A 27054-nucleotide genomic window follows, 5' to 3' on the forward strand; every position below is an offset into this window, starting at 1 on the left:
TAGATCTCGTGGATATATTTAGCATTCGCCGAAAGCCGGTGTTACAAAGTGTTCCTCCCACTTCCATTTTCTCCAACCCTCCCGCAGCCGCCGCCGCCGCCGCCGTCGTCGTCTTTCCGATATTAACCGACTGAGCCAGCAAACTTTTGACGGTATTTCTGCATAATGAATTTCATCAATGTGAAGCTAAGTTGACGCGGAGTATTCTAGTGTTGTTAAAGTTAACGTGTATACGTATATACCTGCGTTATATATATATATATATGTATATATATATTTATTCGTAAGGAAGCAGAGTCGCTCGGTCCTGGGCTCCTAATTAATTAGCCTGCGCTTCGTTTCATCAATTAATTACTCTTTATTAACCCCTTCCCCCTCGTCACTCCGACTGTAACTCGGCTTCTTCTTCTCACCTATAACACTATGCAGCATAGCACCTTGGAACGGTTAGACTAGGCAATGCTGTAGGCATGAAACACACGTAATCCCCGAAAATGCAGAATTAACTCTAATTGGTCACTCTGGCTGTATTTCACTCGAAAGAAATTTTCAAACCCCTCGTAGAGTCCTCGAGTTGTGAAAATAAACGACTTGGCGTCATTATTCGTGCGAAACGGTTTGCTTTCGACATTTTTGGCGTTTTCTCTAACTTTGCTGTTTTTTTTTTTTTTTTTCACAATATTTGAACAATCAATTTTGGATAGGAAAACTGAGAGAGCTTTTTCTGCAATCCTTAAACAATATCTGGATATATTTTCATGATTCTTAGAACTCATTTTTGAAGCGAAATATCACTTCTCGGATGAATTTCACCAATTATGGTTAAGAATGAGTCTGAGAGGAGGTGATTTTGCACGAGCTATGATGTCGGGGATCATAGAAAGAACGTAGCAGACGATCGGTTAGATATCAGAGAGGAAAGTGCCGTTTTCTACGGCGATACGCTCGTAACACAGGTATCGTTGTATCGGTCTTAACGAAGGCACGCTTTTAACCTCTTAAGAAGCTTGATCGTTTTAACCCTCGTTACGATGTCCCAGCCATCCCCATTCCCACCCCCAATTCCCATTCCTATCCGCGGTTCACCCGCGTAATGGTTCTGCGATTCTCGACTCCCGCGAAACGACTGACTATTCTCGGCTCATATTACCTGCACGCATGTGTGCACGTATTTATATACATGTACTCGACTGTACGCTGTGCACCCTCCGCAGCTCGATGATGTGATATTCCACCTTTCCATACCTGTCTTATCTTTTAGGGGTGCACTTTCACGATTAATGTATACATTATGGACGTCCTCCCCATACACGGGGATATTATACACCGATTTGAGGGATGCTCAACGTTTCGTACCTCTACGTGATGTCGTGTAATATACCTGTCACTTCCTCCGGGAATAAAATCAAACTACACAGGATCTTGGCGACAAGTGATTTCGAACCAAATAATACCGTATTAACGAAACAAATCAGAAAGCGTACTCCTTGCGTGTAATATTATGTTAGTTTAAAGGAGGAGAAATTTTCACCCGAAACTTTGTCCAGAAATAACGATATTACGAAAATTTGCACGTAAGTGAGAAATGTCAGTCCTTGCACACGAGTTTGTGCAGTAAATTTTGTTGCCGCATTGCGCGATTCCGTTTTTCCTTGGTTTTTCTTCTCCTACGAGTTCACTGCTTTCTACGCGACTTTGAGAACGATATTTTTTTGTTTAAACCGGAAACGCGGCGAGGAACGAGATCTCTCGACTAATACCTACTTTTTTTCAATCTTGGAAGAGCGTTATACGCGACGGTAAAACGTTTGTTGTTTGAACCGGGATGGCGAAGAATTCGTTCTCGTAAACCCCGGAACCTTCATAACTCACGATTAGGACATTAAAATGATGTATACTTGCGGTATAACGTTGGATTTAAACTCTACTTTCCCGCTTCTACACAAATCCTCGTACCTACGCGCATAGTTGCGTTACAAAGGAATATCCGAATACATAAATTAACGGAATTGAAATCGGACCGCAGCAATACTATACCTTAGTTCCGGAATTGAATTTGAGAAAAAACTGCGCACCGTTTTGCGGCTCCAATACACGGGTGTATCTACACTTTTTGAAAGATTTTATGGCGTTGCTGGTGTGTATATATGTTACATATACACGTACCTAACGTGTGTGTGTAGGTGAAAAATTTATCCGCATCGTTGTACTCCTCGCGTATATCTGTGTGTAGAAAATTACTGCCGTTGAGGAGGGGGAGATAATCACGGGCTGCAATTATCTTTGAACATTCTGTATATAATTTGCGTGCGTTAATTAAAACTGCCGACGCCCCCGCTGCCGTCGCCGTTGGCCGCTGACTTTTAGTCGAGACACTTCGCAGGCTGGAGGGGCCAGACGAGAAGAAATATCGATATCGGGAACGGGGACGGGGACAGGCGCTGAAACACGGAGAGAAAAGGGAGAGGGTGGAAAAAGGGAAGAGAGGAAGGATCAGTTTTCCAATAGAAGGGAAGACAGAGGGTGGGATTGCGTGGCGGAGGGGTTGAGCTCGGCAGGTTTCGGCCGGGCTGGGTCTCGGCCCTTAGCTTTAAGGGATGAGCCGGCGAAGGGACTCGAATAAAGGAAAAGTCGATAATTATTTTCGGATTGGTCCAGACACTTCGGTTAACCAACCAGGTATAATCTCGAGCCGGGTGGATAAAAGGAACCCGGAAAAACGAACCCCTCGTCCCTCCACCCTCCTACTGTCTTCGGCATCAATTACTAAGCCGCCTCTCGCACAGTTACTCCTGTTCTATAAGGCATACCGTATACCTGTACGCGAAACAATGCGCGAACTTTGATTATGCCCATGCATTGATCGAGTCTCTCTCTCTCTCTCTCTCTCTCTCTCTCTCTCTCTCTCTATCTCTGTTTTTGTCTTTTCTTACATTTGATTCATGCTTTTTCTACACGCATGTAAGTATAATGCATTGAGAGTGGAAAAAATGTTCAATTTGTAAATTCAAGGACGAAAAAGGCGTCTGGACGTCGCGAAATAAGGAAAAAGTTAAATATCAACGGATGAGCAAATTTAGTGTTCAAACATCCGATTTGCGGCGAACAATTTTAGAGATGGAAATTATTACCAACAATCTGCATCCGTTGAGCAATTTCTGTGTACGGATAACGAGGTTCCACGAGTATAAGAAAAAGGAGGCAGAGTATAAGTTAAGGGGTTGAAAATGGATTTTTAAACATTTTTTTTTTTCTTGTTTTCTCATATTATTTTATGAGGTTGAAAATGACTTCGAAAAAAAGGACTCCTCACGATGGACACGATGGTGGTCGTAAATATTATCTGAAACAAAATTTATAAAATGATTGTTAATCAGTGGGAAAGCCGCTATCTTGGTATACAGTTTTTTCTTTTCTTCAAATTCAAAATTGACCTAATGCCGGCGGTTTGAGAATAAAGTATCGAATTTATCATAGTTTTTCGACAGTTTTCGCGTTAAGAAAAACATGAAAATTTCCAAGAAAATAAAGCTTCCATAGCAAGATAAAGAATGGGGTGAAAAATGTTGCGTCTAAATTTGAGACAGATAGCTTGGAAACTCTTCCTTCGAGAGTGTCCACCCTGTTGAAAAACCACGTTTCGAGAAAATCGTTTGAAAAATGTATATAAAAAATAAAAGTAAACGTTTAAAAGTTTATTTTCTGTTCTTCGTAAGTGCTTTGGTTTGACATGAAAAAAAAACCAGATCGATTAGCGTATTTTAACCATTGAAATAACAAATCGCGAAAGTCAGACCCGTTACACCAAGATGATCCCTTAACATAGCGGAATTATAGTTATCAGATATAGAGTTTTCGTCATCGCTGAAACGGTCTTCTTTTCTACGTAATATCGATTAAGTACTTACATGCTTTTATTCGTTGCAATTCCCGCGACGGAATTTATCCCGTATAGAGACGTACGTACGTACATGTTGTACGGAACGACACGAAGGAACGCTTCCGTCGTGAAGAAATTTAACATCAGTCTCCTCTGTCTTCGCCTCGCCCCCGAAGCCTGTTCGGTGCAGGGGATTCGTGAATGGCGGTAAAAAGCTCCCCGTAGTTCCGCGGTGGAATTGTAATACCGAAGAGAGTGAAAATCAATAAGAACGCGGCGCGTAGAGGTAGCCACGCGCGAATTTTATGCCCACCTACTTCTTCCTTCCGAGGGATTTTTCGCCCTGCAGGGGGAGAGAAAGGCCCGTTTGACGGTCGAACGGTCGCCGCCTCGCCGGAACGTGATTACACCTCGTTACGGTCTCGTCGCCTTTTTTTCCTCTCGGGAAAGGACGAGGAGAGAAGCCGGGATCCGCCGGCCATTGATCGTCCCAGGGTGCTAATATTAGCTCGGAACCGCGTGACCGTGCATCCAGAAATTTTGTCGCTTTCGGATCGGCGAATACCGCCTATGCAAATCAATACGTCAGTCCGTGCAACGCACGCGTCCGTCTCATCTCGACGCCGTCGGCAAGACGCGAAAGCTCTTGAGAGTCTAGCCCCTTAAATCAGCCGGCTTACGATTATCCCCCCAACGCGTGAGCGACCTGCTGCAGGCAATTAAATACGAACGAAAGGAGCCCGGATGAAAATTACACGAAAATTACCAAAATCACTGCCGGATTAACCCCCCGAGCTTTTCATTCATACGCCAGACGAGGTTCGTTACCGTACCGCTGTCGTAAACAACTCCGCGAATTCGGCTCTGCGGAGATTCCATGCGTTCGGTTATTCCTAATACGATAATAGCGTGTTCCGAAAGTCCCGGTAATATTGTGCTTGAATTTCATCGCTTCTTGAAAGGTATCCGGATATTTTACCCGTGCGTGAAAGACAAAGCTGTAGCTACGAGCTCTGTAATAATTTGTTCGTTTTGAATTTATTTCCACGTCATTGTAACCTACGATTCTATACGCGTGCGCTGAGAGGAAAATTTTTCTTGCTTTTCCTCGTTTGGCTCGTTTCATAAGTAATTTGGTTCTAAAGGTCCACAGGAATCCAATCTTGGCATGTCTGTATCAAGTCGAAGAAGCTCGCATGAATCGTCAATTTTATTCGTCCGCTGATTGGTCAGGTGTCAATTTTTAAGCTCCCCCGTTGATCTCCGATTGCAATTAGGTTCTCGATATCTGCAGTTGTGCTCTATTTCACTTTCTGAAGGTCACGTACCAATTTGAAAACTGACAATTTAACCGTGCATTGTTAATATCGTCTCCCGAGATACGACAGGACCGACAGTTTGATTGAGTTAGCTCAACGTGAACCTGAACACTTTGGATGTCATCCGTTTTGATGACTGACTTGGATAGAGATAATATCAACTAACCTTACCGACTTGAACGTATTCGCTTGCGGGTTCTAGGCCAACTTGTCAACTTGAGTGACCCGGAGCTCCGACTCTGTTCGAACTTCGGCATCCACCTGTCGAACGATCCTTGTACCCTGCACCGGGGCTTTGAAACCGAAGAACGTTTTCCCCCCGTCTTTTCCACCTCCCGCATCTTTACCGGACCCCACCACCCCAGGCTCTTCATCCTTTTCCCCATTCTCCTCCGTTGTGCAACAGCATCCCGCATCCCCCTTATAGTTCTTTTCCCAGATCCGATCATCCTCTCTGCATGTATTATATCGTCAAGTTTTTGTACTCTCAATTTCCTTGCGGATAATGCTCTGTTACGTATTGTAGGTATGTATACCGCGGTCTTCTCTCCCTGAGAGATTTTCTTTCATAGCGAATCGCTCGCTTCGCTGCGCCTTGATACACTCTGGTATAAGGCCAGTGTCATTCGGTGAATGAACTTGCACAAGTATCGCAGCTCTGTGTGTACCGTGAGTTTTTCTAACGGTGAAACGATGCGTCCGCCTGAAGCGGGCAACCGGAGTTACATCTCACGTTCAGGTTGAGCACCGTGTCGCGCCACGGTCGTTTCGGACGTCAAATCGAATTTCACGACAGTCCTAATATCGTTTACCTCGTTATTATCGCCCTAGTTGATTGTCCGAATTCGATTTTTCATCGTTCGCCAGAATTCTTAATATTCGGGTTATTTCGACGGACAATCTTTGACGTTCGGAACGGCTGTGGCGGGATACGGTGAATCATCCTGAACACGAGTTGTAACTACGGTTGCCTGAATCAGGCGCACGGATCATATTGCTGTTAGAAAAACTCACGGTACAAATAATGGGCACACGGTGATATTTGACGAATATAACAATCCCAATGTTGCGAGATTATCTTTTTACATAGAAAATGTTGAATAATTTTAATCTGTGATTAAAACACTTTCTTAGACGTGTGAAAAGCACATCGAAATCCGAAGAGTGAAAATTCGAATGAATGATGGAAATTCGATGCAACGTATGAAATGGTCCGCGTATATTTGAACAAAGCGTGATATCTGGCTGGGTGATATTGCGTCCGGGTGGAATATGCACCACGTGTTGCAGAGAGACGTCGCGACGTCATTGGAGCAGGTATCCGGGTTACGACTCGGTGATCCGTTATGCACCGCAGGCTGAACCGTCGACGGTATGAGATAGGCGTCACCTCCTGTACCTACTTAATTGTGCGGGTTCGGATGCCACGCATATTTTACCATAATCCGATTTACTCCCGGGCCGATGGGTATAACCGGAGTTGCCAAGACGCCACAGCCACCGACGCCGACGCCCCCGCCAGGCGCCTCGGCGTCAACTTTGATCGAATTAATACTTTAGTGGAGCGGACGACCGTAAAGTTTCTCCGCCCAAGGATGCCAGGGCGACATCCCCGATCCCCGATCCCCGATCCCGGGGACCCTGAATCTCTCCTGGAAAATCCGGAACCCCAGAAGCCCTTGTCGCGCTTTCATATAAAGTCAAGAATGAAACTGGCGACGTACATTGGTTGTCCAACTTTCCTGTACCTTCTTTTCCTTTTTCTCCTTCTTCGTCTTCTTCTTTTTTTTTCGCATCCTCAAATCGTCTTTCACGTATTCCATTGTACTTCGTACCTATCCCCTTCCTATTCGCCGGGGAATATCATCGCCTTTGCATCCCGCAGGATTTCGGTATATCTGTATGCCCTGCGCACAGCCTACGCACATCGCACATACACTCGCAAACACACACGCGCAGACACTGACTCTACTCGCTTCTCGAATTGCTTTTCGCGCTAAAAGTACGCGTACCGAAAACTCGCTGATTGTGCGGCGTGTGGATTTTACCGATTGGCTGTCTGCTTGACTAATCAAAGGACGCCCGTTCCGACTTTTCACAAACGTCGTCCTCGACAGAAATGAGAATTACCCGGAATACGCGATGCAATCTGTACCGGCTTCTGAAACTGCGTGCTAACGGTTCGCCATGTGTTTTTTTTTCTGGTGGACACCATTCAACGCTATTCGGAATATGACAATTTTTGTCGCGATCATCACGAGCTTTCATTTTACTCGGAGTACACGAAGAACAGTGGCTGCAACTCCAACAATTGTACGTAAGCGATCAGGTACAAAAATTTGGATTTAGCTGCAATTTTGATACTTTATCAGATGTACTCTAGGTATACAAATGTACCCCAAAATTAAAACTTTTAGGTTTATAAACTGCTTACGTGAAATACACTGAACAATTTTTTTTTTTCAAGCTAATTTTTGTCTTCAAATTTCTGCCACTTACTTTCATGCGGAAAATGTGATTTATATAGTAAGTATTCTTGGTGTAAAAAAAGACTGGCCTTTCTAAACGCGAGGTTCATTTGCACATAGGTATATTTTCAGCAACAGCCAGAGATACATATTTTTTCACTAAGAAAGAAGTTTGTTGTAATATTCATATCTCAGTACACTCGATAACGTATCGAAATTGCTACAAAACGAAACTCTTGGTCCTAACCGACGATCTGCAATTGTTGGAAACTCTCCGAAACCCTCCACTTCTTCTTTTCTTATATGTATACTTGGTGCCGCCGTCTACCTTTTTCTGCTTTCACGTTCGTCGAGTTTCAACGCGTGTCGAAGATGAAAACACACGCGCCTCGGGTCCTCGGGTTCTCGTCTCAGCCTCCAAAACAGGAGGGTGCGTATTAGCCCCAAAGTAAGAATGGGGGATTCGAGGATGGCGTATGGATTGTTACGCCTGGCTACCTCACCCATGGTAATCGGTTATCGTCGCGACTGACTCTGTCGCTTTGCAGCAATATAAATATATCATTCACCCTGTGTGTCAGATCGCATTATCCACACGCGTTCGCCGTCTTTTTCAATCAATTTCTTCCCCCGCAATTCAAGTCGTCGAATTCGTTTGAAATCGTTTAGAAATCGATAAAAAAAAAAGAAACGGTCTCGTACGTTTTGGAATAGGTCGAAACCACTTTGAATTAATTTGAAACCGTTCGAAATTACTTTATATTCATTTTGAAACTTTTTTAGATCGATCTGAAACCATTTTAAATCATTTTGAAACCAGGTGAAATTATTTAGACATCGTTTGAAACTTGGTGCGTAAGTGGTTAGACCCACGGTTTAAGCTAGACGTCATCTTATGTTCGAGACACAGGGCTCAGGCTTTCAGTCGTATCCATGGTTTGATTATCAAGCAATTTGCGTCTGGTGTCCTTTGGCAAAATCGTACCGCGTTCTAGCTCCGGCAATGTCGGTAACACGTCCCGGTCTTTTGTGCGTGGAGTGAAGTTAAATTTTCGAAAGGTGATTAAATCTTTCGCCATTTCCTTTGCCCCCGCACCGCTGCAGGGGTCGACTCTCTTGACGAAATGCTCGACCTCGGCCGTGTTTGCCGACTTAATTAGGCCGCTGCGGTCCTTCCGTCCTTCATCCTCTCCCTTCTTTCCTGCAACCCAACGTTATGTGCCTTTCCTCATCGCGCTGCGCTTCATAAAACTCCGTCATGCTGGAGAAAAAGTTTTACCATGTACGTTCTAATGCATGCATGTTGCAGAGAAGAACCGCGCGGACCAGAAATTGTTCCTCCACTGCAGGTACTTTAGAAATTCTCTTATCTTAAAACGACACCCTCTATACACCGGGAGTTCAAGAAACTTCGTTCCTGGTCGTACACATTGCGCGAATAATTACTACATTCATAAAATGACCGAAGCTTTTGAATTCCCCAAGGTCTGTAGCGCGAATCAAATCGCCGAATTTTAACCCCCGATTCAGCTTCGGTTGAATCGTTTTCAATTGACATACTCCGTGCGTACAGTCGCAGACATTTTCCACCTTTCATCGTCCTCTCGACTTATTTCACGCTCGCTAACGAGCATCCCAAAAGGTTGAATAGCTTGGGCTTGCAAGCGAGCTGCATCATGCATAGTCCATATACGTGTGTATGTATATATATGTATATACATATGTGTATATCCAACAGGACCAGCCAAAACGATGCTGTGCTTTCACAGGATGACGTTCGACGTATTTTTTTTTCTCCTTTTCCCCCTTCTTTTAACAAGGTAAATTTTCATCCAGGTAAGAGCAGGCGTGCTGCCAATTTCATTTGTCATTACGTATAAATTGCCGTGTGACTGAGGCACGAGTGGAATTCGATCGATCGATCCCACGCAAGATGCGTGCGAAACTCTGATACTGAAAAAAGTTACGAAGAAAAAGTTTGGAAGTCGGAAAAGATTTTTAACGTTCAATTTCTAAATTTTTACACACGAGCGAATTATACTTCGTGCGATGTATGTACTCGTATATGTATGTATTTATATCGCGTGTCAGTGGCGATTGACTAACTGTGGTATTATTTCCGAGGCATGCAGCACGTCAAAGGCTAATGATCGTCATTTGTTACGACTGGCTTTGCCTGACCGGTGCGATTATCAATTATACATCAAACGTCAGTACGTCAAATGAAGTACATACGGATCAACGTCAATTCGAACGGCACGTGCAAGCTCTGTTCGATTCCGCGTAAGCTTTGTGTATATGTTACATACACATGAATGGTTTTATCCGTTTCATAGAGGGAGTGAACGCGCCCTATTCATCCGCCGTAACTAATTGATTTTCACCATTTTTCACTTCCTTCGGAATGACGAATCAAAAATATTGCAATCGGCTAGTTCGAAAAAAAAAATAAAAAAACGTATTCGAAATTTTACTGGATGGATTTGTGTTAATGGAAACGAAAGCTCGGCTACTCGGACGAAAAAAAGCTTTCCGGCGTTATCGAAACTCTTGCGTAACACCGAAGAATCGTGTGCATGCAGAAAAATAATAGTAACGTCTGCATGCAGAGGTAACCTGGATACACGTTTGAGCTTGCGGGGCGATCATTGATCACTGCACCGCACGCATTGCCAGTGATACGCTGATTATTGTTGGTTATTAATTCACGGGCTATCGCTTCGCGTTATCGGGCTGATAATTTCCGTACGAATTCCATCGCGGCATGGAAGCGCGGGTGTTGATGGAAAATATTTTTCTCACGGAGTATACGCGTTCAGAGATCGGAGAAAATATAAACTATAAGCGTATAATCGGTCATTGGTAAGTCATCGTGAGACGCGTAGTTGACGTCGGCCTCGCGTATTATTCGATGAAAGGTCGTACAAAAAATCGTCTGGACTTTTTCAGTTTCTCTCTTCTGAAATTAAAGAAGTCGTAAAAATTTTTTTCAACTCCAACTTTTTTTTCCCACCCTTGCTCGTGACAACGAAGGCTCGGCGAAGTCGCGATGCAAGAAGACGAAAAACATCCCCGCGCCGCAAACACGAACAAGGAAAGAAGCGAAGGGTGGCTGCCGCCGTTTTACCCTCGACGGGATTCCCGGAATGGTGTATTAATTAAACGCTAATGAACGGGGGTGGTGGTGGTGGAGGGGGATACTCGAGTCATAAGACTCTATCACCAATTATCGGTCTGGCTCGTTGACGACCGATAGAGGCGCGGTGTTTTAATCAATTCAAGAACTAAAGTTGAATGAAATGCGGGAATAAAGACAATCGAAATTAACCTTATAATACACGCGGAGCTGAATGGTCGCTCTGCGCGAGTCTGTTAGGTTAATTAATAAAAGGAAAGAACGGAGTCTTGATAGAAACAATGGATTCTACAAAGGCGGTCACGTGTATGTGCAATGCACGTACAGGTATAATATTACGTATGTATACGGGTAGTATAGCGCTGCGGGTATTTCTTCCGCCGCGATTCCTTTCATAACGAAATACGTGCGCAATGTGCATAAAACTAGTTGTGAGGGTATAAACGCGAGTATAAACCCGCTGTGACGTAGCCGCGTCAGAATGGTTTGTTTAAAGAACAAATCCAATTAACTCGCAATTACATTAATTTCAAGTTCTCCTATTATTGTTGGCCAACCAAGTTGCCGACTGCCCGAAGGCGGCAAGCAGGCGGCGTTTCCTGGTGCACCAAAGTCGTCTAAGGCAATACATATTCGCTCAGTTCCACCTAACTATGCGCCTGTACAGGGGGAAATTTCTCTACCAACTCCCGCTAAGTATCCTAGGGCGTCTAAATTAATTATTCGTATTATTACTAAATTGCTGCGGCCATCCACTTCTGCGACCACATTTATTATATATACCTTCCTCTCTATAATATGTCATACAAGTGCAATTTTCTTCATCTCCGGCTAGCTCGACGTCTCTTCTACCTTCATCGTTCTTAGATATCCCGACTTCCGCCGTGTTTGCAGATCTAATTGTTTCCCGGGAAATTACGGACAAAGATTGTCTTTTTCTTCTTCTCCTTTTACCTGAGATACCAGACTTAAATTCCTTTTCTCCGTCTCTCGCATTCTAAAAATAGAATAGAAATATTAAAAAAATCTTGTCTCACATCTCTGGAAACGTGACCTTCATCGAAAAGCCTCAGTCTCTCTATAGTCTACGTATAATACGAGAAGAAAACTGCACGAGTTTGTTTATTCTCGAACAAGTCTGGACAGTTATCCATGTTGTATACTTTATACATACGTATACATATGTGAGCATACGATATAGTTACTTGTTTGTAGACGATTGCATACAATTCTTAATCCTATACAGGTAGGGCTCTCTATGTATATACATACATACATACATATATATATTCAACTCTATATAATGTTGAGCTGCAATATGCTAACGGGGCCGAGTAAAGCACGTGGGGTTGAACGACGCGCTGGGCTTTTAGCAGGATCGTGTTTCCTGCGGCTTTGTACCCCAATGGCTTTCAACAGCAGCAGCAAGCAGCAAGCAGCATTGGCTCGTCTTACATATTTTTTCCCTTTCACTCGCCCTCGTCCTTTGCATCCCTTCCAAGTGCAAACTCTTCGTCCCTTAGCATCGCGAGCCGTTCCCTTGGTCACGACACCTTCCTTCCTTCCTTCCTTCCTTCCTTCCTTCCTTCCTTCCTTCCTTCCTCCCTTCCTTCCTTCCTTCCTTCCTTCCTTCCTTCCTTCCTTATCCCTGCAGGTTCTTTTCACTGCCTCCCGCAGGAGAAAATTCACCAACGTTTTTAAAAACCACCCTTGTTCGCGACAGACTCACAACGCAGTTATCGCGTTACGTTTACATACGTTGACGGATGTTTAGTTTACTCGTGGCAAACGAAAACCCGCACGCGCATTTATGCATAATCGATAGGTGCGTAACACGAGATACGTGCGCAATTGGAGGGGATATAAGGTTGAAGGGGATTGAGCAAACAATCGGGAAACCCGATGGGTCGTCGTATTATTATTTATTATACATATATATATTATGTTACAGTGTCGAATCTCGTCGGCAGTGCGGCCATCGGACTGATAATAAATCGATGGTATTTTTGTGTTACAGTCGAAGGCGAAGGCGATGAACGAGGAGACATCCACCGATGAAACTAAAAACGAGACGTCGGTACCGTGCTGATGAAACTTGGCTGGGGATGCGCAACGGGGCACCAATCGGTCGCCTTTGTCCACGTGCCCCGATGGCCGTCAGATTTTCCGCGATCCCTGAGCCTTGATCCTGTCGCTCTGAAGGTTTTCAAGGTTTCACGGTTTCAGGACTCCCTCGCTTAATCTAACGCCACATGCCAGTGGCAGTCGGTGTTCTAGCTCTTTTGCTGAACGGGAGCCTCTATCTTCCGAGCTCACGCCGATCACATCCTCGCAAACTCCGTCTGCCGCACAGCGAAGAATGCCGCGAGAACGAGGGTGAACGTCGTTGCGATGCGGGATAAACCGGCGGGGATGATACGATAAGGTCGAGGAGGAAGAGGAGGAGAATAAGAAGGAGAAGGAAACGGGCGACAAAGCCGCGGAGGAGGAAGGGGACAGAAGGAGGGAAGGAAGCGAAGTCGCGCGAAGAGACGTGGAACGAGTGGGAGAATGAGAGAATTACTGAATTACCGAATTACTGAATCACTGAATTACTGAATCTGCTAAATCTCAAGAGGCACGATGGAACGGACGAAGAGGATGAAGGGAAGATGGGGAAAAAGAAATACTGCGAAAATACAAACACACGAAAAATGAAGAAACATATTATGTACGTTTGATATGTAAGATATATTTCTCAAAGCACCGAAACGTTGGGGAAGAAAACGAAACTGGGAATACTGTTGAATGTGGGGGAAAAGATAGACTTTTCTTTTTTGTAATTTTTTACCTGGGAACGAAAGTAGCGTATTATATAGAATGGCGGAAGCGGAAATGCACGTATGGCGAGATGTGTTAGTCAGTCGACGTGAATTGATGTGGGTCGTCGATTCGTACGGCAAACATTTTTTAAATTCAATAATAATAATAATAATAAATAATAATAAATAATAAATAATAACAATAATATTAACGATAATGAATAGCGACATATATATTATATATATATATATGAGTAATATGAGTTAAGTGAATAGCGTATATGTCATTAAGTAATGAACTATAAAGAATAAATATTATAAATATATGTATATGTATATACAATATATATATATATATATATATATATATACATATAAATATACACACTCGCAGGCACACATGCGTATATAAAACTACATACATACATACATACATACATACCCACAGACACACATATATATATATGTAATACATGGACAAGAACAAATTGAATTATTATATATAATTGGAATACATGAAACATATTAATCGTACGATTGCTATGTATGTACGTATATCTATATACATGTATGTATCATATTATACATTATACGGTGCATACATTTATATACATATGTATATATATATATATATATATATATATTTCCACACGCGTGCGCGTATCTGCGCTTACAAAATACGGCGACACAATTTAATAAAGAATGAAACGCTAAACATATGTAAGAAAATTTTAATAACTACCATCGTCGGTTTCCATAATGCATAATGAAAAGCATGCGTCGTAGAAAGTATTATGTATGAAAATCTTAAATCCTATATTATATAACTCGAAAACAGAGAAAAGAAATTGAGAGAAGCATTAGCAAAAAAAGAAAAAAAAAAAAAAAAAAAAAAAGAAAATCTATCGCATTAGCACATCGGTACAGAAACATAAAATACAACAAAATGAAACAAACAAACGAACAAGCTGATAGATATCTTAATATGTGTGTTGCAGATGCAACTAAACCAAAAGAATATTGCGATGAAAGTGAAATGGACGTTGATATATTATTATTCGCATAATACCGAAATTGTAATACTTATCTACGTGATTGTTCGTTTTAAAAATACATGCGTATTTCTTTTTCTTTCTTTAAACCGTAATAGGTACAAAAAAAAAAAAAAAAAATCACTCCTGCACTGTTTTAATTTTTTTCGCTGAAAACTAAATGAACACGTGATAGAATATATCATTATGCTTGATATTAAATTCTGTAAAAAGACTTCGTCCCCTTGGCAAACGCGTCGACAAAGATTGCTGCCCTGCGCAAGCAAAAAATTCTTAGTTATTTCGAACTTTGAAATGTACGATTCTATTTTTTATTTTTACGTTTTATCCTCTCAGCATATTAATGGCAATCTTTCGCATTTATACTGCAGAAAACGAGGAACGTAAGAGACATACTTGAGTTAGCTCAGTCGGTATATCGCCTATTCGAAAGCCGGACAGTTTTATTTTCGGTCCTCAAATCGCACGAGGAAAAATCTGAAAAATTCGCTTGGTATATTTTTTGCCAAACAATGTCTTTTTGCTTGTTTTTTTATTTATTTATTTTTTTTTCTTTTCCTTCCGAATCGACGCGCGTTGTTTATAATTATTCTATCACCCGTTACACATTATTCGACGTTAAAATTAAACCGTGAATATTTACTTGCCTTATGCTCAATCGAGCAGGATTTTTCATCCTTTGTTTCTTTATTTGCATGATTAAAGAATTGCGAAGAGACAAGTCGAAATTATTGTAATCGAATGTATTGAAAACGATCTTCTATGCTTCCTTCGCCGGAATGAAAGGTCAAAAAAGAGAAAGAGGGAACGAGGAGGAGAGAGCGATAAAAGGATGGAGAGAGGGGAAACATCTTACTCGACAACTGCGAATCTGTTACCATTTACCACGAGGAAGAAAACAGAAAAATACTGTCCGCTGTACACTCGCAGTCCGTAAAAATATTTTCGATGGCCAGGCTTGTGCACGTAACGCCAATTAAAAGGTTAATAAACTATCGTAAGAGTGTTAACAGTAAGAGGTAATAACATAGCGCTGTACACTCGTCGTCGTCGTCGTCGTCGTTGTCGTTGTTCTTCTTCTCGTCTGTATTATAAATTCGTCGTCTATATGTATGCACCTTTATATTACATGCGTACTGGTAATACACGTAACAAACGGGCGAATCATAAAAAATTAATTGTATTGGAAATTAATTGTAAACGAAATTTTCGAGCGTATAAAGTTTCATGTCCGCTCATGAGTATTCAAGCCCGCGAGTCATTCTCACATTATAATCGTCAGCAGCGTGCGGGGCACATGAGTGCGTACATTTGCATATATATTTTATTATACAATACGTATGATAACGACGATAATAATGATAATAATTATTATAGATAGATAACCTCGTTGTAATGATAATATTATTAACAACAATAACAATAATACTGATAATAGTAATTGTAGCGATGATGATAGTAATAGTGCTTCGTCGTCAGACGAGATTCCGTTTAATCAATCGCAACAGAACGAAACACTTCAACTACGCTTTTGATGTCGATATTATATTATACGTACCGGTAGGACTAGGGTTGTAGGTACGTACCTATGAGTAAAGCTTAAGGTTACATGGTGTTCGCGCGATCGATCCTTGTATAGTTAGGTATACTTATTTTTTTATTTATTTTTATTTTTCTGCGTTATCGCGTGACGCGAACCTCGATCGTTTCAAACATCAAGATCGAAAGTTGATGGAAGATTGCTCATCTCCAATGAATCTGCACGGAACGTTTTTCAATTTGTAAGATAAATTCTCGCGGTTGCTTTCAAGAACTTCGCAACAACCTGCGATAACGGGGCTGAACGTTTATTGGCACTTGCTTCAATGAGAGGATGTAATAACTATCGTGAAACAGGAAGGAGATACGATGCCCGTGTCGTTTGAATCGTTTATTTGCCTCTAACGGCGAGATTCGATCCTGAAAGAGTTCGCTCCCAAACATGGTACATTTCTATCTTATTCTTAAAGTGAAAAATTTTTAAATCAGAGTATTATTTTCTCACGGATATTCTTTTACAATATTAACGTGCTTTCGTATAGAATCTCTTATTCCGAGAAAAAAGAAGTCTTGTATCAATTAAAATCCGCCGAACTTTGACGTCGACTGTAATTTTCGCAGTAATATTGTCGTACATCTTTACGCGATCATTGCGAATTGTTCAACAATTTTTTAAAACACGCTTTAAACACAGACAAAGCACTGATTGTAACCGAACAGACGCAATCAGTGTCAGTCTTCGTTTTAAACATTATTTCCATAACCAGAAATAATTTGTCAAAAATCTTGCAATAAGACACTTTATCTAATTCTTATGCACTGTCATGTTTTCTGGAACTATAAATTTAGCAACGAATGCAGCTGAATCAAAGCTCACTTAACTAAAATTGATTCCACGCATATTTGTAACATTTTATTTTTGTTCGCGTCAGATCTAAATATCGAGAAAGAGAAGCAGCGTTTGTATTTGGATATGATTTTGCATATTATATTAATATGTACAATGAATAAATGGACAGAAACTGCTGAAACTTCTTTTCAAATACGAGGTTTGTTAAAGTAAATTTTTTGCCGGTTAATGATCTTACAACACGAATTAGTCGAACCTGATTCGACAACATTTGATTTACTCCAAATATTCGAAGCAACAACTTGAAGAACAGCGTAACAACGCAGTTTAGAAAACTTATTTCTGTGCATGGATTCATTCTACAAACAAAGTCTCATACCGGATTGATCGGAAAGTGAGAAAATTCACCTTCACATGAGATAGAAGAAGAATTTATAACAAATCAGTAAGATATAATTGTCCAGGCCAACCAGACAAAAGAGAATTTTTTTTTTTTTCAAATAGAGTAATCGATTTCATCGTAAGTGACGATTTTACGTACGCGGTAAAAAGCATGCGTTTTTTTTTTTTTTTTTTTTTTTTTGTTGCCACTATTAGCCTCAACATTCTTCCGTTGCGGTTTTTACGTATTCCGCTTCCTAATACGAGCGCTGGTTAAATAAATAATTCAACAGAGTTGCCCGCTCGCCAGAGATTTAGTACTTTGCAGGGACGTACTTGAAATTACATACCATTAAATGCATTTAAACTTGGCTGAATAATTTCCTCAAGGGTTGACCCCGCCCTTCGGTAACCGCGAGTTAATCCTATAGTATTACGATCATGTACCTATATGTAAATACATCTGTGTCTATACGCTGTAGTAAACGTGATGAAATTCTCAATTTGTGAAAATACACCGCTATACCGGGTGAAATATTTATCTTTTCCCTTTTAATTTTCCTTCTTGCCTAGTGTACTTTCGTTTTCACTTTTATTCGCGAATTTTGCACAGCATGCATCCAATTTAAAAATGTACATATATATAACGCATATATATATATACCATATATAACCGAATCCTGTCCCCGGAGTAACGATATAGATCGTAGCGTGTAGAAATTGCGAGTGAATAAAAGGCATACTTGATGTATTAAACGAAGGAAAAGATTGAAAATGGCGAGGAAATTAATTAAGGTACGTAGCGAAGGTGAGAGAGATCTTAGGAGAAAGATAAAAAAGAATAAATATGTTTTGTACCGTAGATATGGATTTACAATATTTTTGTCCTAATTTTCCAACCGTGTAATGGATATAAAAGAAAGGAGAGAAGAATAAAAAAAAAAAAAAAAAAAAATTACTATTCCTTATAATATCGAGTCTTTACTGACTGTGACTAGACATGGACTCTAGGGCACAACCAGTCTCATCACCCACTGTGATAAGGCTAATAATTTTTAGATTTTTCTAATTAATATTCTGAATACCTAATAGCCGGACGGCCGGCCGGCTGGCTGCTCGGCCAGTTTCATTGACTGTGACCCTGCACGATCGGTCCCCCCACCCCCCCACCCCTCCCGTAAGGATATTCCAAAGGTGTGTAAATCAATGAAATTTGTAAACGACGACCCGACCCCGTTTCTACTATACATATAGACTGACTCGCGCGTCACGCGTTGCTTGCGGCTCTACGTGACCACCGATGCTGCTGATACAGATGCAACTACTGATACTTGTCCGTTTATACTATACATATAACATACATTTACCCCTAACGATATGCATGTATAAAAGATTCCGTAGGTATTAATAACTAAAGTGATAAATCGTCGTTGTACCGATAATAGATTATACTCTACTTATATACGGTTTAATAAGCGGTGTAATTAATAATTAAGGTGAAAACTAAGGAAGGAATATTCGGGGACAAAATATATACCCCAGACCCAGCCTCTGTGACCCAACCCCCGCCCCTTATAACATAGATATAAATTACACCCTCGATATTCCCTTTTATGTGATGTCTAAATCGTCTACGTGTCCTTACACCAATACGTATTTATGCATGTTTACCTAAGCACATACCGAGTCATCGTTTATTCGTACGATTCGTCGCGTAACGCGTGCATTATCGCAACACAGGGTATATGTTGGCAACGAAGCGGTATTGAAAAAAATTTCACACACGGAGATCAATTATTTATAAGTGTACGGCTACTCCGGTACTTGATTCTAATTGCGTTGATTCTGTGCGAAATATCAAACGCCGGCGTGTATAATATGCGCGGATTAACGAAGCGAACGAAGCATAGAAGCGTTAGCAAATACGCACGAAGTGAGCGAGTCGTGTTTATGATACCTATAACAGCAACGAATCAATGATAATGCGGAATTCTGAATATCGGTTTTAACCAAAGTCTGATTTACTGGTGTAATACTGTTTAGTTTTCATCACGACCGTTTCGATTTCACGTGTATAACGTGTCGAATACTTCCTTTTTCTTTCATTTTCAATAAATTTCAATCCACTTCAACGAATAATCATGATAATTCTAATAGCCACGAGAAGGAAATAGAGGAGGGGAAAAAAGCATTTTTAACCGCGAGGCAACATCACGTCCCCGTATTGATCCTGTTCCTCGATTCGTTTGCGTACACACTTCACTTCACACCGGTATATACACGTATAATATATACATATATATATATATGTATATGCATATGGATATGTATATATATATGTATATGTATATGTATAATTATATTATATATACAGTAAAGCTGCAACGTTGTAATGAGTAATATTTATCGTGGATAACAATGATAATATTATTATCGATTGATAATGAATAAATGAATATTAATTGTAATAATGATAAACGATACACAAAACATTGAATAATAATGAGTAATAGGGATAAATATAATCACGTGAATAAGAATAAACAGTCGATGATGCTGAATGGTGCTGATGATGGTAACGACGACGATGGCGATGGCAATGATGATCGTGACGATGATAAAATTTGTCATTAACAATAAGACAAACTGCGGCGAGATTTTTAAATGAACAAATATTGTGAGGTCACGTACGTTGTATAACGCGAATTTTATAATATCTTTACTCCGATGATGCGCACTCGAACGCTTCTACGAGTTTTTACAAAGTGAATAAGTAACGAAAGAAAAAGAAAATTGAAAAAAGGTATACACACACACACTCACGCATACACTCACTCAGTTATAAACACGGAAGGTTTTCGTTTTTTTTTTTTTCCTTTTTGCCACCGCCTCCCGTTTCCTTCACTCTCGTTCTGTTTGTTGTCAGTCTCTCTTCAACTTTCTCCCTTGTGAATATCTGTAAATTATTATTACTGTAATACCTTTGCTTAATTTAGTATGTGTGATCGTTTGAGAACAAAGGAACAAAGAAAAATGGGATTTCTTGTGTGTAATATACAATATTGTAATTTTTCATAAAGTCTATAATATTATATTATTAATTGTATAACTTGCGTAGTCGAATGAAATATCAATAGTTTGGTATAACTGCCGTTATCCATAAATACTGTAATTTATATTTAATTTGAAGCCGAGATGAGTACAGCTGGCAGCAAAGTACTCGAGTAAAGTTATAAATAATAATATTTAAGTAATAATAAATAACAAAGCAAATTATATTTAAATAAGATTGGAAAAAAAAACCAAGAAAACGACAACGAAATCAAATTTAACCAAAAAGACAAAGAAACAAAATGACGGCGCAAAAGTTGGTGACTTCCTTTCTTTCTCTTCGAAATTTCGCAAATAATAATCCTAGGCAAGAAGTATATTGTACGAGTATATTTTGAAGCTAGCTGTACCGATGTTTGCAAAACTCTATAATATCTACTCAACTATCTACCTATCTGTTGTCTTTGTTACGGGTGATAATATGTGTTGACCCTTCTTCTATAAATATACGAATAGTCAAAAGAAATATTCGCCACTGTCCTCCGCGAGAAAAACTGCCTCATGTATAATTAGATATGAGAAAGAAAACAAATTTGATAATAAGAACTGAGGAGCGCTGCAGATTCTACTCGAATGTAATTAATTTTTCGTTCAAAGTGAAGAAATAAGAGAGAATATTTATGCGCACGTGAATAGTTTTCAATTTTCACAATTATCCCGGGTTCATCACGCGCTTTTGTACAAAGCCAATATGGGACAATATACCTGTACAATTATTATCATACAGTATGATCGCCGATAGAGTATGATTACGCGGTCTAATCATACGTCTATCAATCCGAATCCGTTTGATTGAATAACCCGCAATAATTTCCGAATTCAGTCTCGATAGTCTGCAGCGGTTTATATCGTCTCCAAGCTCTCGTCGTAACTCTCGACGAAAAATTCAACTCGCCCCACTTATCCGTTGAATTTAATGAAACGATGAAGAAGAACCGAAGAAATTAACGAATGAAAGGAAAAAGAACTAGTGAAAATAAAAGGAGAGAATAAATATAAAAATATACAAAAAGATTTAAAAAAAAAAAAAAAAAATTAAAAATATGGACCACTGTACACGAAATATACATACCTGCATTCTTATATACTTACAATACGTACTTACTAAGGGTATGAGTGCATCACTGGATATATTGTGCAAGCTGCAGACACCCCCGTACTATTTTACTACTATTAACTAATTACTATTACAGCTACAACACTACTATACTAACTACTCTATTTACCTAAAATTAAAATAACGTTACTTCACATACCTACTGTGTAATTCTCACCACTGATTTTTGAGCGACGAGTCATTATAATTGTATACACGCATAGCAATAGGTAAGGCAATAGTTTTAAACGATATCCCGACCCCGATTTAACGACGCAACTTTAACGGTTCGTTTAAAATTACCGAACGGAAATTAAAAAAAAAAAAAAAAAAATCAACACGAAACCGAAACCCCAATCTAATGTAACAATAATTTCATTCATCCTGATCACGTCACGCTGACACCCCATACTTCCGACGACCTGTATAATTATATATGTCGCATTATCCTGTGTACCGATCCTGTCGCCAGTCTATTCAGTCCGCCAGTGAATGTACATAATAACAATTAACATTGATGCCATCACTCTGTTGTAGTACTGACATAAAGAATAAACGTTACATACTGATCGAATCTGACATCGATGAGTCCTTGTTTTCTGGAATATAAAACATGTGATGGACTCGCTATTAATTATTTCGCCGGTTTGGTAGCAGGCAGTTTCTCTCGCAATCGGTAAAGTGACGAAAAATCATTATCCTCCACCTCTAGCCAACTTGTTCGCAAGCTGTTTCACCACGCGATCTTTTCCATGCTGAGCTAACGAACATGCCAAAAAGCGAGAGTCGCCACTTGCTACCACCCCTGATTTTGCCTCCTCTCCCCGCAAGCTGTTCCTAATTCCACGTCGTCTCCGGACTGACTGATCGGTGATTCGAACTCTGTGAATTCATGTACGAAATATTGTGATGTACAAAGAAAGCCTGAATGGATATTTCCAATTTTTCGGAGATTTATTTCACCGTCGAGAAATCCAGACTCAAAGGGCGAAGTAGTAGCGCTCAATTATTAGTCAGACTTGTGGCCCGCAGTCTCACGCATGTACAGGTATACCTACATACATAATATGTATATTGACAAAGTTTCGCGGATAGCTCTGTGAATTTATCATCAGCCCGGAGTGACGGCTTTGTATTAGTAAATCAACGAATGTTGACTGTTTCGAGCTTCGAAACAAACAAGCTCGTAAAAGCCAGTACGAGGAAGGAGAACCCATGGCTATCTTTCTCGTTCCGATTCGCTGAATCTTCTTCCATCAACCTTCGGGTATAACAGTTACCCTCAGTTCACAGACCGAGGCCACCCGGTTCGACTAAGTGGATCCGGCGACGCGACGCCAGATTTTGCCGGGCGAAATAAGAGGATGAAAATGACAACTGTGCGGGCAGGTGTAGCTTTTCTGGTAAAAATTGACAGCGATTTGTCACTGAATTACGTGGAAATTTGAAATCGTCACTTTCCGGAGCACCGTCGAGTCCGCCAGCATTGCTGGAAACAGAAGATCCGAAACAATCGTACCTACTTGTGTGAAATTGCTCGATGATCGAAAATTCAGACCCTCGGGACGAGCGTAGCGCGATATTGACCCTTCGAAAGCACTCGGCACGGACCTGGATATATAGATCCGCGTGATTCGCGGTATTCGAAACTGTTCGAGCACCAGGGTTGTAAAAACGGCGGTAAGTCGGTGTGCGTGTGAATACGTGCAGGCGATGGATGAGCGCGCTAGTCAGTGTAATGTTGTATGCACAGAGGAAAAGTGCAGAAACAGCGAGTGGCAGGGGAGGGCCGGCGGTGCGGTACAGAAAAAGCAGACTACCTTTAATTTATAACTCGATTGTTAGTGACTTTGATCGAGTGTTATTGCCATCATCCTGCCATTTCGCCTCCACCTCGGGCATCCGGGGAACGAGTGTTCGCCGATCGCCGATCGGTATATACGTAATACCCACCTACTTGCCATTTCGGGTCGGTTGTAAAAACCTGCGAAACCTCCCGAGGGCCGAACGAGTCGCAGGTTGTGTGGTATCGGGGCATATTTCTGCATCGATACGAGTTTTCGAATACCGAATCGCGTGTAAGGCGTACCTATCACCGATACTTCGTCGCTGCGAGTACAAGCTTGTGGATATAGAGAAAGAAACGAAGCGTGTTCAAGAGTCCAACGTAAGTCGAAGGGTATGGCAAACATGTTTCCGGCGAACGAGATACGACGGTAACGGAGAGCGGAAACGGTTTTTCTTATTTTTTTTCTCTTTGTTTTTGTTTCTTTCCCTCTTTTGTTCTCCTTTTATCAACCCTTGTTTCCACCGTCAAGCTGTATGTTTTGCGAAAAATCTTTCCCTTCTTTTCGCACTTCGGCCCAAAAACTTGTTGTTTACTCGGTTCGCAAACCATTTCCCAGAACTGTTAAATCGGTTTATATCCGTTAGTAGAATATAGCGGTTCTCCGTACCGATACTTTTTAACGACTTCTTACGATCAGCCGCTGCAGATTTAGTACTCGTTATACTCTCAGAAATTAAGTAATTTCATTCGCGGCGCAAACGACTCGCTGTATAAAAGAGCTGCAAGAAGCGTATAATCTCTAATTGCGATTCTGTTCGGAACGAAGAAGGCTACGAAGAAGACTATAAATGAGATCGGGTATCGAACCTCGGCTGGTTTACGCCTCCTAGCATAATCTCTGTATCATTTACCTCGGCTATTTGTACGAGCATCCATTACGCGCGGGGCGAGCGCAGGGCATCCTATCTTTGGCATGAAATCCCACGTTTCAATCACTCGGAGAGTCTACACCACGGTTCTTGCTTGTTTTGCTTGAAATCAACCGAGGTGCAACTCCGTCCGGAAGATTGAACAACTCCCGCAGGGCAAAGCTCTCTTCTCCGCCTTGGTCATGTTTGTATTCAATTTTATACACTCGGCTGAGGATCGAGATAGAAAGATGTCCAGAGATAACGGCGCGCTATGCAGAGGCGGCATTATCGCAACGGTGGATACAATGCTTCACAAACTGCAATGTTTATCAACGATGCTCACACACGTACCGTATCTTGCAGCCTCCGATAATAAAACGACCTATTTTCTTTCAGTTAAGATATGGATCGCACCTACTGTTTCCACTTACGCATGCTACACGTACATGCGGTATGTGTATAAAGCGCGATGAACGCGAGGATTATTTACACGCATGTCACAGGTAGAATATATTTTTATGTATTTATAGAAAGGTAACTGCGATGGTTGCAAAATTATCTAATGAATAATTCTAACATTATTTCAAAAGACAGAGATGAACAAGTAGGCACATGATACGATTAAGAGCGATGAATGAATAGAACAGAAATCAAGGTAAGTGATTCGTTGGAATATCAAATTTCGGAGGTGAAAATTAGTGGGTTGATCTTGTTTTTATGATCTTGGTTTGTAGCTCTTGTGCAAGTCAAAGTTTTCGAGAACTTCCCTGTACATGATTTCGTTGATGACTGGGTAGAACGTATGATAACGAAGTTGCCAGAAGAAGACATTCATGTTGTGGAATAGGGAATGCCATAATGGAGGGGAATGACAGGATAGCTTAAAACAAATCGGATGTATTTTTTGGGAATCGGTTATAAATTTTAAAATTAAAATATCACCTCATCACACTTATTTATTAGGATTCTGAAGAAAATAAAGCCTTGTAAATTTACGATATTATTATAATCCCAGTCGGGGACTTGTAGTATTATCAGGATGGTTCCTGAAATTGACTGAATTTTGTTATTTTTTATTACAACTTTAATGAGAAGGGTATCAGGAGTGATTTTAACCATTCAGAGCACAATTAGAGAGGCGGTGCATTCTTCATTACCAGTACTGAAATCTGAAAATAAACGCTTCTAATAATGAAATTCTTTTTACCTGTAACAAGAAAAACATCGTACGAGAGCACTGTAACCTTCTACTTTTGAAGCTTCTCTGTGTAATACGGAAAAGCAGAGACATGGAATTTGTTATATGCCTGAAACAAGTGAAAGCAAGGGTTTATTTTTGTTTTTGCAGGGACCCATACGGAATTTGAAGATGTTCAAATTGAATAACGATGTTACGTTCTGCAGTGTTCTAGACTCTTACTTCTTTTACCTGACTATTCAATCTTACAACTTTACATTTTGTTAAACATGAGTCACAGCCAAAATCGTAGAAATTTCTCCGTATTGCCTTAGCACATAGTCCTACGCGTTCCTGGGAATCCAATTAGTCAATAAAGGGGCATACAAATTTATTCCCAGACGAACGATTTATTGCTCAGTAAACAAGTAAAGCTAACCCCTTTGGATTTCCGGTGGAAATTTGATCGACTTTCCATAATGCTGGTTACGTATGACTCTCAGTTGAAATTGAGTGAATCGATGAAATCTTAGCGTACGATTATCCCTGGTATCAGGAGAACATTTAAATCCAGGAAGTCGTTCGAAAACAGAGACTGAATGATGGATTGCTTGTGACGTCGATGCTGTACACCTGGATGCATGCCTGCTTGCTTGACGGAGCATGCGATCCCTGGCCTACATACCGCTTTTACTTAAAATGAAAGAAATCGGAGAAACTTTAGGGTAAAATTAATCCTGGTACCAGGAGCTCATCTGAGCCGAAGAGGTCGCTTGAAAATAGGGATTGATCGATCGAGTCATTGAGCCGTTTATTCTGTGTGCCAAAATGCATGTCTGCTTGCTTGAGAGTCCGAAAGTGACATCACCCAAAATTTTTTCTCTCTTGACGTCATTGATCTACAGTAATCGTAACGACCAAAATCAGCTAGCCGAATTCCTCAGTCTGGAAACAACCGCGCGGTAGAGCGGATGGATGAGAATCGCGATCCGCAGATTTCGAGTACCGGGTTCTTTATCTCCTGGATACTGCGCTCCAGGTCCGCTACCTGATGAAACTTGACTTCCAGAACAAGCGCTCCGTAGTTCTGGCTGTCCAGGTCCTTGACCCGATGACTTTTGACCTTCCGGGCTAATTTTCAAGTTTTCAAGTTTGATTATTGAAAACGTCATGTTATGTACTATCAAACTAATATGCATGCTTTAGATAACATTTTGAATCAGGAAAAAAAACCGAACGACCAGGATCAACAAATTGCAATTGGTGAGTAGTTGGCAAAGAATCCAATGTCTAACATTACTTTTCGTGGTTCTAAAATCCACGCTGATTTTAAATCACATACAGTCGGAGGTAAACAATCATTTTATCGTACCACGCATGGAAAAGTCGGAGCTGAAAAGCGCAGAAATCGTTTCTCATTTTCTCAACAGTTAATCTTGTAGTATTCGAATTGTTGTTTTTAACTTCTGCAAGTTTCAATCAGTGGAGAAAGGAATTTATAACCCGCAGCATCTCGCGCAAAAATTTGAATCTCCGTCCATGCC

The 27054-nt window shown here is 40.8% G+C and overlaps 1 protein-coding gene across 6 annotated transcripts in view; it reads left to right on the forward strand.

Moving 5' to 3' along the window:
- LOC124179044 overlaps positions 1–22037 on the forward strand; it is a 122798-nt gene extending 100761 nt beyond the window's left edge. For all 6 annotated transcript variants that reach the window (XM_046563020.1, XM_046563026.1, XM_046563021.1 and 3 more), the window contains one exon: positions 12821–22037. In XM_046563020.1, coding sequence (XP_046418976.1) covers positions 12821–12892 — 72 coding nt within the window. In that variant the 3' untranslated portion in view covers positions 12893–22037. The remainder of the gene's footprint in view (positions 1–12820) is intronic.
- The last annotated feature ends 5017 nt before the right edge of the window (positions 22038–27054 follow it).

This window comes from Neodiprion fabricii, chromosome 3, assembly GCF_021155785.1.
Source record: "Neodiprion fabricii isolate iyNeoFabr1 chromosome 3, iyNeoFabr1.1, whole genome shotgun sequence".
NCBI lineage: Eukaryota > Metazoa > Arthropoda > Insecta > Hymenoptera > Diprionidae > Neodiprion > Neodiprion fabricii.